The following is a 13418-nucleotide window of genomic DNA, read 5'->3' on the forward strand; positions in this document are numbered from 1 at the left end:
TCAATGAGAAAATCCCTGGGTAAGCAGGATGTTTGCTTAGCTCTGAAGAATGCATTAAAATTCATGGTATGAAGAAAACCACAGCCAGACTCACTACTATAGAGTTACTTCCAATCCAACAATCTTGTAGGGCAGTAACTGTCCATAGGATTTTCAAGGCTATACATCCTTACAGAAGTGAACTGCCTTATCTCTCTCTCTCTGTGGAGCTCTTGTTGGTTCTCAGGACCAGTTTTTCATTGAGTCCCTGAATGCTTTAATGGCTGGAGGGGAGAGAAGGGGAGAGGAGAGTCCAGGCAAGGGCAAACTCCTGGATGTCAGGTGAATAGTTCTAAGAAAGAAAGTGTAATCCTCTGTGCCAAATCCTCAGAAAGATGAGGTAGGAAGAGTCAATAGCCATTCTAATTGTCTACTGGATGTAGCAACATGGAGGTTATAGTGACCCCAAAAACAGTAATTTTGTTGGAGGAGTAGTAGTACTAGGATCTTAATTGGACAAAGATCAAGAGGGAGTAAAAAGAGGGAGGCTAGGAATTTTGAATAGATGTTTCTCGGAGTTTTCTAAAAGGAAGTCGAGGAAGCAGGTTAAAGTCAAGCGAGCATTATTTATCTGTTTATTAAGACTAAATATGTTTGCATATGCTAATGGAAATGATTGCACATTGTTGTAGTCTGTTTCCACTAAGTCAAATACAACTAATACTTTAAGTAAAACCTTACGTACAATAGAATGAAACACTACCATTCAGTGGTGCCAGCCTCACAGTCGTTACTATATTTATTCTATTCCATTAACTATCTCTTTTTTCACTGATTATCTGGTTTACCAAGCATATCTTTCTCCAAGGTCTAGTCCCTCCTAGTAATATAACCAAAGTAGATGAGGGGAAGTCTTGCCAACTTTGCTTCTAAGGAGTATTTAGGCTATACTTCCTTGAAGACAACTTTGTTCTTTCTTCTGGAAGTTCATGGAACATTCACAATTTTTCACCAATACCATTATTCAAATGGATCAGTTCTCATTCATTTCCAGTTTTTGCATGCATATGTGGCAATTGAAAATACATTGGTTTGGATCAGGCACACTTTAGTCCTCAAAGTCACATCTTTGCTGGTATAAAAAGGAATTTTTAAAAGTATGTAGGATTATAGGGTTGCACAGTTTGATGGGTAGAGGGAGAGGTGGAAAAGGAAATGGGAAAAATCCTGTGTGGAAAAACTATGTATATGAATTTAGTATGCAAGCCAGTATAAAATGAAAAATTTTTTTAAAAAAGTATGTAGGAAGGATTGTTCATGGGATGCCTATGAATAATTAAAAGGGATAAGATCCAGTAAACACCTCAGTAATTTGAGAAATCTCTAGTTTCTAGCATCATCTCATTCAGTTTTTAAATAAAATGCAAATTCTATCTGTTTGGGTCAGAATCCTGGCCAGTGTTATTTATAATAAAGATACATGTGTCGTACTTCATGCCAAAAAATAGTAAAACCAATAAATATGTGTAATGTAATGTAATATAATAAACAGCATATACAAAATATATATTTTATATTATTAATAATATTATATATATTATGCTTCTTAGATTTAGAGCTCTCTGATGGCCTAGTGGATAAGGAGTTATCTGCTAACCCAAAAGCAAGCAGTTCTAAGCCACCAGCTGCTCTTTGGGAAAAAGATAGTCACTATCCTATGTGAGTTACAGCCTGTGAAAGCCCACTGGAGGGTCTGCTATGCGTCCCTTCTAATTCAACGACAATGTGTTAGGATTTTCCTTAGATTTAATATATCATATATACTAAATTTCCTAAACCATGAATTATAACATTTGTAATATCACTGGAAATGCTCTATTTACAAAAATGAAATTCATGTCCAAAGGATTAAAAATTCACTTGTATTAAAAAGTAATAACTCTAAAATACTCTATTTTAGATCACCATTGTGTGTGGACTTAAAATTATGTTTACCATTCTATTTGTATTTCTTACTCATTGCCATTGAGTCAAAACCAACTTGTAGCTGACCTTATTTGTGTTTAGTTACAGCATAGTCTAATAAAAACTGTCTTCTCAAGTTCAGAATAAATTTCAAGCAAAATTTAAATACATTTCTTTAGCTATACTAGATTCATTAGAATGTAGTAAGAAATACAGTATACGGTTCCTCCACGTGGGGAGATCCTCGTTAGAAAGTGTCAAATGTGTATCAAATAGAAGCAGCAAACTTCCCTGAGAGACCTGAATTTTTTTTCCAAATAATTCTTTAGCAATGAATGCTTAATTTATGTACATTTACTTACAAGGGTCCAGGTGTATTTTGAGTTTCTGGAAGCATGTTACTTAAGAAGTAGATACCACTCCTGCTTCCAAATATTTAAAATAATAAGTTATACAAAGTCATAGGAAAATATAAACTGTACATGTGTTAATAATACATACTTAATTTCAATATGACTATAATGGTTATAGTACATCAAACCATAAATGTCTTTTTCTACTGAAACTTTGATGTCTTATGAAATTAAAATTCATCTGCATATGCAATGGCAAACATATTTCTAAGCTGCTACCAATGAATAGCATTTGAAATTCAGATTATTTAAGCCATTGTCTATTTTTCATTCTGCCAAGGACAGTTGTTTGTGTAAGAATGTTACCTTATGTTATACTTTAACTGTTTAATAGTCTGTATTAATATTTTAGTACGTTAAAAAATTTATAAAAATTAATACTTAGAAGCAACATTATTTGTTCTGCATATTTTTAAAAGACATAATCTGATTGCATTGCTAAATTTACTGCTTTGTAAATAAAAAGAGCAAAAACTTATGTCCTCCAAAGTAAATTTTAGTAAAATCTTTTTATCTCAGATAATTTTTTTCTTATTCAATATAGTTTCCTTCCATCCTGAGTTAGTAATATGCAGTGTAATTCTATTTTAATAATACTACTCCCTGAAAAGTTAGTGTTAGAATCTTCTATATTTTTCTCATAGTGAATAACATAGCCAGAAGTATCAAGGACTTAATAATGTGCTTCAATGATTTGTATCCATTAGAATCTCAGAGAATATATCTAAAACATGAGTATAACTACATATTTCATGTATTATGTGTAAAGTATTATAATATGAATGTCAATCTTTATTTTTTTATTTTTCTTTTTTGCTGTTACCTATTGTTGTTCAAGCAGAGGTTGTACATCTTCAAGATGCACATTTTTTTTACATTTTTATTTTATTATTTTGTGTGCATGTACTGTCAAATCAGATCTGACTCGTAGAAGAGGAGATTATCCCTCCTTTTCCAGCAGAGCATCTGGTGGATTTGAACTGCGTGCCTCTGAGATTGCAGTGCAGCTTCTTGCCACTAGGCCAAATCTTTATTTTTATACACATTTATAGACTCTAGACAACCAATAAATTCCTTTAAAAGTAGCAAATTAAGATTTTTTTAAATAACATATAAAGCCATTATAACAAATAACTGCTTACTTTCTAGATTTCTCAGTAAAACAAATAACTGCTTATTTTTTTTTATTTCTCACATTTCAAAGGCTTTGCTTGTTGAATATAGAAACAATGTTAAACCTGTTAACTGTTGACGTGTTAGTACTTAGCTGAAATGGAATTTTATTTTAAATGCTAGATTCCAAAGAAATAAGTTGTAGGTATTTCAAAAATGTAACATTGAAAATCTGGAAAACTAATACTTCAGCAGTGGAATAGACATGACAAGAGACATTTCCCCAGACCTCTACTCTATCCTTGACTAGATCAATATATAACCTGGGATCAACTCATACAAATTCCCTCCATGAAAAAGAGTAGATAAGACTATGGCATGAGAAATATCATTGCTGATGCCAGATGGATATTGGCTGAAAGCAAATACCAGAAATGTGCCTGTCTGGGTTTTATTGGCTATGCAAAGTCCTTCGACTATGTGGATCATAACAAATTATGGATAACATTGAGAAAACTTAGAATCCCAGAACACTTAATTGTGCTCATGCAAAACCTATACATATACTAAGAAGCAACAATTGTCAGAACAAAAGAAAGGGAGGTTGCACATGGTTTAAAAGCGGGAAAAGGGTGCATCAGAATTGGATCCTATCTCTTTACCTATTCAGTCTGTGTGCTTAGCAAGCAATTAGAAAAGCTGGACTATATGTAGAAGAATATGGCATAAAAATGAAAATATTTTTATTCAATTGTATTATGCAATTTGTATAAGTCAACCTTGCTTGCTGAAAGGGAAGAGAACTTGAAGCACTTGCTGCAAACAACTGATGAATACAACCTTCAGTATGGATTACACTGCAACAACAAGAAAACAGAAAATCCTTACACTGGACCAATAGACAACATCATGATAGATGGAGAAAAGTTTGAAGTTGTTAATTATTTCACTTTATTTGAAGCAGTTACATCTTGGTTATTACAACTTATTTGAATCAACATCAACAATGCAATCAACATCAATGATAACACCAGTCAAGAAATCAAGACACGATGTGTTACGGAAATCTACTGTCTAGGGCCTCTCCAAAGTGCTAAAGAGCAGGAATGTAAAATTAAAAACTAAGGTGCACTTGATTCAAGCCATGGTATTTTCTGTTGTTTCCTATGCATTTTAAAGGTGACACTGAGAAGCCCAATGCTTCCCTGTTGTTTTATCACGATGAGCTCCATTGGCACCGGGTATGACCTATCACCTTCTGCATTTTCACCTGATAGAAGAATTTTTCAAGTTGAATATGCTATGAAGGCTGTTGGATCAGATGTAAAGATGGTGTTGTCTTTGGGGTAAAAAAATTAGTCCTTTCTAAACTTTAAGAAGAAGGTTCCAATAAATTACTTTTCAATGTTAATCACCATGTTGGAATGGCAGTAGTAGGCTTGTTGGCAGATGCTGATTCTTTAATAGACATAGCAAGAGAAGAGGCTTTGAACATTAGATCAAACGTCAGCCATAACATTCCACTAAAACAGCTTGCAGACAGATGGCAATATATGTACATGCCTATGCACTCTGTAGTGCTATTAGACCTTTTGGCTGCATTTTCATGTTAGATTCCTACAGTGTGAATGACGTCACGCAGCTGTACATGGTTGACCTATTGGGTGTTTCACATGGCTACTGGGGCTGTGCTATTGGTAAAGCCAGCCAAGCTGAAAAGACAGAGATTAAAAAGCTTTCGTCAAAAGAAGTGACTTGCTGTGATGTTGTCAAAGAAGTTGCAAAAATAATTTACATAGTATTTGCCTAAATTATGGACAAACTCCGCTGGGTTGGTGAATTAACCAAAGGAAGACATGAAATTGTATCGAAAGATAAAATAGAGAAATATGCTAAGGAATCCTTGAAAAAGATTAACAATAGAATGTTATTAAAAACTATACTTAAACAAATTTGAAAACCTAGAAGAAATGTACAGATACTTAAAAACTCACAACCTACCCAAACTGACACAGACTGGAGCAGAATAGACCCATTACAGAAGAAGAAATTGAACAGGTCATAAAACAACTTCCAACTAAAAAAAGCCTTGGACCAGATAGTTCTACTAGTGAATTCTATCAAACATTCAGAGAAGATCTGTCACCAATTCTACATAAACTATTTTAGAAAATAGAAAAAGATGGAATTCTCCCAGACTCATTCTATGAAGTAAACATATCCATAATATCAAAGCCAGGTAAAGACACCACCAAAATAGAAAACTATAGGCCAATATCTCTCATAAACATAGATGCAAAAATCCTGCATAAAATCCTGGCCAATAGAATCCAATGATATATAAAAAAAAAAAATAATTCACCATGACCAAGTGGGATTCATAACAGGTATGCAAGGATGGTTCAACAGAAAAAAAAAAAACCAATGTAATTCATCACATTAACAAAGCAAAGCATAAGAATCTCATGATCCTATCAATTGATGGAGGAAAAGGCCTTTGACAAAATCTTGCAGTCCTTCCTGATTAAAACACTTTAGAAAAGGAAATTGAGGGAAATTTCCCGAAAATATTGAAAAATACGTATGCAAAAACAAGAGCCAATATTGCTCTCTGTGTAGAGATATTAAAGACATTCCCCTTGAGAACAGGAACAGGCAAGGATGCCCACTATCACCTTTCCTATTCTCTCTATGGTACTGGAAGTATTAGAGCAAAAAGACAAGGAAATAAGAGGTATCCAAACTGGAAAAGAGGAGATAAAATTATCTCTGTATGCAGATGACATGATAATATATTTAGAAAATCCTAAAGATTCAACAAGGAAACTATTGGACATAGTTAACCAATTCAGCAAAGTAGCAGGATACAAGATCAACATACAAAAATTAGTTGGACTTCTCTACAGTGAAAATGAGAATATAGAAATGGAGGAGATAAAATTATCTCTGTATGCAGATGATATGATAATATATTTAGAAAATCCTAAAGATTCAACAAGGAAACTATTGGACATAGTTAACCAATTCAGCACAGTAGCAGGGTACATGATCAACATACAAAAATTAGTTGGATTTCTCTACAGTGAAAACGAGAATATAGAAATGGAACTAAGAAAAATAATACCAATCAATCACAGTAGCTAACCACAAGATTAAATACTTGGGAGTAAATCTAACTAGAGACATAAAAGACCTATACATAGAAAAGTAAAAAACATTACTACAAGAAACAAAAAGAGATTTGGAGAAATGGAAGAATATACCATGCTCATGGATAAGAAGACTGAATATCATGAAGATGATAATTCTGCTAAAAGCAATCTACAAGTTCAGTGCAATCCCAAAACATATACAAATGCCATTCTTCAACGAGATGGAAAAGGCAATTTACAACTTTATTTGGAATGGAAAGAGACCCCAAATAAGCAAAACACTATTGAAAAAGAGAAATTTCCTGATTTCAAATCCTACTACATAACTATGATGGTCAAGACAGCATGGTAGTGGTACAGCCAGAGACACTTAGGTCAATGGAATAGATTTGAAAACCCTTAAATCAGCTCATCCACTGATTTTGACAAAGAGATGGAATCTGATAAATGGGGAAAGGACATTCTTTTAACAAATGGTGTTAGCATAATTTTCAGAAAAAAGCAAGACCCACACCTCACACCTTATGCAAAAAACCAACTCAAGATACTTCAGAGACCTAGAAATAAAACCCAAAACTATAAAATTAATCAGGGAAAAAGTAGGAGGAACTTTTGAAGCCCCAATCCACAGCATGAACAGTCTTCCAAGCATAATGAAAAACCTACAGCCAAGAGAGAATAAAATAGACAAATGAGACCTTCCAAGACTCAAATCCCTATGCGTGTTAAGAAAACCTCTCCAACAGGGTAAGAAGGAAGCCCACAGACTGGGGAAAATATTTTGCAATGATATATCTGATAAGGGACTTTTATCTAAAATGTATAGAATACTCCAGAACCTCAACAAGAAAAATGTAAACAATTCAGTCACAAAATGACCACAGGATATGAATAGACACTTCACCAAAGAGGACATTCAGATGGCAGACAGACACATGAAGAAATATTCAAAATCCCTAGCTATTAGAAAGATTCAAATCAAAGCCATTATGAGATACCATCTCACCCCAGCAACAATAGCAAATTTCAACAGGGTAGCAAAAGTAATAAATTCTGGCAGGGTTGTGGCGAGATTGGGACTCATACTCACTGTTGGTGGGAGTGTAAAATGATACAACCACTATGGAAGGGAGTATGGCACTTTCTCAAAAAGTTGGACATAAAAATACCATCTGTCCCAGCAATTCCACACTTCTAGGAATATGCCCTAAAGAAACTAGAGCTGCCACTCAAACAGGTGTATCACACCCATGTTTATTACTTCATTATTTACAGTAACAGATGGAAGCAACCAAATGCCCATCAACAAACAAATGCATAGAAAAACTATGGTATATTCATACAATGGACTACTATGCATCACTGACTAACAAGGAACTCAATAATTACACAAAATGGATGACCCTGGAGGGCATTATGCTTAGTGAAATATCTAAGTCACAAAAGGAAATATATTGCATAACACCACTGTAATAAAACAAAACTGACAATGGGGTTTGGAGGAAACAAACAAAAAAAGGTATAAATAATTAACACTGCATTGGAACGGCTGAAGGAAAGAACTGTTTAGAAGGAATATATCATTAGGCGTTATCTGTATGACAACAGTCCAGTATAAAAGGTGGATATCAAAGTCGACTAGGGGAAAGGGGAATAGGGAGGAAATTATGCAGAATGAATGAATATTTTTTTTTAAAAAGTGAACTTGGGAGTAGGGAGCAAAACATGAAATAATGAATACATGAAAATCCAACTTTTCTGTAAACTTTCATTAAAATCTCAATGAAAAATTGAAAAAAAATAAGTTGGTCAGTGAGTAAGAATGATACAAGAATTGATGCCTTTAAATTGCTGAATTGAATATCTCATGGGAAGCCAAAGGAAAAAACAAGTCTGCCTTGGAAGAAAAGAAACTGAGTTTCTCTTTAGAGGCAAGGATGGTAAACCTCAGATTATGGATATAGTTTGAGGTAGAAGTAGTCCTTAATGAGAGACATCATGCTAGGAAAGGTAGAGAGTTGGCAAAAGAAAGGGAGACCCTCAGTGATATGGATTGACTTGCGACTAAAACAGTGGTTTTGAGCATGATAGATATTGTGAGGATAGTTCAGGAGAGACGTGATGGCACTTAACAATAATAAAAGAGCAGCAGTATATTCATGGGAATTTGGGAGTGCTGGGCCATAATATGAAGTTATTTGTAAACTTTGAAAGGAAGCCCCTAAATAAGTTAATTTTTAGCTCAATATTTTTATCATGTCCTTTATCCTCTGACTTTTAAAAGATAATAAACATATTAAATAAATACTATCAGTATGCATAGGGGAAAAGCCATAAAGTTGGTAAACAGTCCTCAAAAACAATATTATAAATCTTAGGACATTTTTGGTTCCTAGAATGATTATAATAACCAAGCTACTCCTTGGAGGCAAGGATTCTGGGGCTTCGTCTGACATACTTCGGACATGTTGCCAGGAGGGACGGGCCCTTGGAGAGGGACATCATGCTTGGGAGGGTGGAGGGACGGCGCAGGATGGGAAGACCCTCTATGAGATGGATTGATTCGGTGACTGGGGTAATCAGGATGGGTGTGTCAGAGGCAGTGCGGTTGGTGCAGGATAGAGCAGGGTTTAGGGCTGTTGTGCATAGGGTCGCTATGAGTCGCAAGCGACTTGACGGCACATAACAACAACAACAACTGGGCAAGGAGACAAGTCAAGAAGACAAAGTGAGAGACATTGAAAAATTATATTAATAGATGAAAAGAGAAAAGACCGTTAGCCTTGGAGTACTATGGGCAGTATACTAGAAATACAGAGATGGTAGTTGGAAAATTGGATGTATTGAAGCTTGGGTATTTGCAGATAACAAGATTAAGTATGTGATAATGAGAATAAATGGGGTTGAGAACCTCAAGAAACTTAATGTAGGAGGTTGGTGATAAAACTTAAAGTCTTCAAGAATTTAAACAGAAGTGATATTTGATAGTATGGTTATAAATTTTGCTACTACCACTTCCAGCTGTGTGTCCTTGAAAAAGTGACAATGTGTCGCAGTCTTCTCAAAAATCTAAAACACAGGAAACCTTACGTGTGTAGCATATGATCTCTCTCTCTCTCTCTCTCTCTCACACACACACACACACACACACACACACACTCTCTCTCTCTCTAGTATTATTACTGCAATCTTTGTTATCGTAATCTAGTGCTTTGTGAGTCTCTGCTTTTCATTTATCCAGCATTTACTAAGTTTTGTGTCAGGAAATGTGTTAGGTTTCCTTTTAAACTCCTGTGTGATTTTCAGTATTTTGTGTTTCAGGACCTGCAGGTTGAACAAAAATAATACACGGCAGCCTCACATAAAAGTTATCTTTGAAATCTATTCCATGAGTTCTTGCTAAATTAAAATGCTTTTTAGTAAGAATATGAAACCAGAAAAAAGATAGGCCAAAGCAGTATATCTGTAAAACACACAGATATGCAATCCAGACATGCGTCCTTTAGCAAGAGATGATTGGTTGCAGAAGCAGCTGTAGACTAGAAATAAGAATATAGCTTTAATGCTAAGGTGTAATGGTATCTAGCATGCATAGTGACAGGAAACAAGAGGAAATAAAGGTTAGCATTGTGGTATTCCAAAATCAAACAGTGAGTTAAACAAAAGGGGCTACAATGTTTCAAATAGATTATCAATATTCTTATGAGCGTTGGAGAATAACACAGAGATCCAATTAGTAAACAAAGTATAATCACTAAAATAATGATCCTATATATAAAGGACTGGAAACATATGGGCTCCTGAGAGAGCAAACTTTGACTATTCTTTATTATTTATTTCTTTAAGTGGCTTAAGTTTGGATATCACCTGACTAATTACCAAAGGCAGTTTCACCTTCTGGCTCAAAACACACATCTTCTTCATCTACACAAATGCCAACCATAATGTTGCATATGAGTGAGTGTGTTTTGCAGACTGTAACTAAAAATCAGTGTGAGTCTGAGCAGACATGGGGAAGGAAAAAAAAAAAGCAACAAACCAAAAACAATGTGATGTGAATTTTGTTCTCTGTGTTTAGGCAAGCTACGACCTATATCTATGCCAGTCGAATATAATTGGGTGGGGGACTATGAAGATCCAAATAAGATGAAGAGAGATAGTAGAAGAGGTAAGTGTTCTAGAATTTTAGTGTAGGCTGGGTTGTTTGAAAAATAAGTGGATTTGAATGTTCTTTAACTAGGATGCTACTGTTTCAGTAGAAGACTTTCCATTCTTTCATCAGCATTATAATACACCAAAATAAATTCAGACCAACATTTTACTATCTTGATGAGTTATTAAGGAGATATCTTCCCTGAATCTTTCTAAAGGGATCCAGGGTAGATAAGTATACTATGAAAATTAATATATTATTATCATCTGAAGTATAATATTTTTTTAAAAGGTCAGAAGTGTGAAACTGCATTTAAAAAAAATAAGTCACTTGAATAGGAACAGTTTGTGATCAGTCCCCATTGGTCCGCAATGCAATCTCACTACTTTTATATTGGTACAACCTTAAAACAAACCTTGAAGCACTTGGGTCAAAGCTAATGGAAACTGGGATGGTGACTCTAAATGAAAATCATAAAGAAACAAAATGGAAAACAAAGCAAAACAAAAATGCTGCTGTAGCAGTCGCTCATGGATAAATTCTTACTTGAGGGTCAGGTATTCTTGGAGTGTACATCAACAGTCAGTTTATATGTTCATGTATGCTGATAGTGAAGTGAGCAGTGAAGAGAACAAGTCTCACTACTAAATGTAATTTGACCAAATGTGGATTGGGTAGGCCCAGTGGATTATGTTCCTACACTTTCATTTGCAAAAGTAAAGAGCCACTAGGTTGTAGATTAAAGCAAATCAAATAAAAATACAATTCTTATAAACTAAATGACATAGCTTCTTTCATGATATAGTTAACTTTTTATGGTAATTAGGGAGCTCTGGTGACTTAATGGTGAGTAGTTGCACTGCCAACCCAAAGGCACTTGATTGTAATCCACCAAAGGCACTTAGTTTGAATCTACCAGCTGTTTCCATGGGAAAAAGATAAGCAGTCTCTTCCATGCCATTTACTGCTTCTGGAAGCCCACTGGAGGGTCAGCTATGAGTCAGTCCTGACTCGGTAATACTTAACAAAATTATATATTGGCATGCTGGTTCTAATCAGTATACAGAATTTATTTTATTACTATACTGATCCAGACTACAAAGAGACATGCAGAACTCAGTATCTACTTTACTAATCTTTTTAACATTTGTTTTATGGAACAAACATTTCTGAAAATATTGATAAATACAAGAATGTTGACTTATTCTTTTATATGTATGGATCCACTCATTTTATGAGATTCAGTTTCTAGCCCCATTAGTCTCACAAAATAAATCAAGGAGATGAAAAGAAAAATGTGTGATATATGCCATCTCTTGAGTCATTGCAAGTGACATCTTAAAAGGAAAACAAAATTATATGAAGTAGTAAATGTTGACGATCAACTTACACATGGATTTTATGAACTAAGTTTCCTGAATATTGGTTCATAATGGTTTTACTTCTCCAAGGATGCTACCTAGCATACTAAATTCATTGTTTTTCATCAAACTTAGACAGATTCCCTCTAAGGAGATTTTAAGAGGAACACACACTCAAAACTTCACAATCTTTACAAATGATTCTGATGTTTAGGAATATTGGGAAAATATACTCTTACTATTTTTTTATTTAAAAATGAAATCTGATAGCACAATTGGGCAAAACTCATAATTGTGGGATATTTCCAGACTTACATTAGTGTATTTATCTCTTTTTATGTAGAAAACTCTCTGCTCCGATACATGAGCAATGAAAAAATTGCTCAAGAAGAATACATGTTTCAGAGAAACAGCAAAAAAGACACAGGAAAGAAGTCAAAGAAGAAGAGTGATAAGAGTACTAGCCCGACTCACTATTCATTACTACCTAGTTTGCAAATGGATGCACTGCGACAAGACATGATGGGCACCCCTGTGCCAGAGACCACACTCTACCATGTAAGTACACTCTCAAAGATTCTGTAATGCAACTTGAACTGGGAAACTGGAGGATTACTCTCTTGGGTAATTACAGATTTTTACAGTCAAATGTTTTACTATCAGAGTTCCTAATTTTATTTTTAAAATGATAATTTATAGATTTGTTCCTCAGTTTATGCATCAAATGAGCTAATATGTTATAGCAGATAACAATAAATTGACACAAAACTGATGGAAAACATTTCATTAGCTGATTAATGCATATGAATGTATAACTAAGTTTAACCTTCAAGAGAATTTTTAATATACTTATGATTTCAGCAAATACTATCATCTCTTATGTGGTTGAAATAGTATTAGAGGTTATAGGATGGCATAGCACATAATAATAGAAGGACAAAGACATTCCAACAATTTAATTTAATGGTGAGGTGCATAAAGTGTAGTAAGAACAAAGGAGAAAAAGGACCTTAACCTTACGAGGAAGTGAGCAATTTTTTTCAGAAAAGGGAACATTTGAGTTCACAGTAAAAGATGTGTGGTAGGATTTTAGTGGAAAGGTATATGTGAGAATATGATATATATTTTGCTCAGAATAGCTTGTTCATTGAAAACAGTAGAGAACCCATGAAAGAAAGAGCAATGAGATGGACCTTGAGAGATATACAGGAGTTTGGAAAGTATTTTATGGTAGAGTACTTAAGCTTTTTCATGCAGTGATAGTCGTCAAAGGATTTTGAGC

The 13418-nt window shown here is 34.4% G+C and overlaps 1 protein-coding gene and 1 pseudogene across 1 annotated transcript in view; both read left to right on the plus strand.

Moving 5' to 3' along the window:
• Positions 1 to 13418, plus strand: part of CNKSR2 (connector enhancer of kinase suppressor of Ras 2) — a 287354-nt gene that overhangs the window by 166497 nt on the left and 107439 nt on the right. Inside the window, exons 11-12 of the mRNA XM_006899544.1 lie at positions 10701 to 10790; positions 12480 to 12694. Coding sequence (XP_006899606.1) covers positions 10701 to 10790; positions 12480 to 12694 — 305 coding nt within the window. The remainder of the gene's footprint in view (positions 1 to 10700; positions 10791 to 12479; positions 12695 to 13418) is intronic.
• Positions 4692 to 10025, plus strand: LOC102847016 (annotated as a pseudogene).

The sequence above is a fragment of the Elephantulus edwardii genome, unplaced genomic scaffold, assembly GCF_000299155.1.
Source record: "Elephantulus edwardii isolate Elephantulus edwardi_28Jun2011 unplaced genomic scaffold, EleEdw1.0 scaffold00260, whole genome shotgun sequence".
NCBI classification, from domain to species: Eukaryota; Metazoa; Chordata; class Mammalia; order Macroscelidea; family Macroscelididae; genus Elephantulus; species Elephantulus edwardii.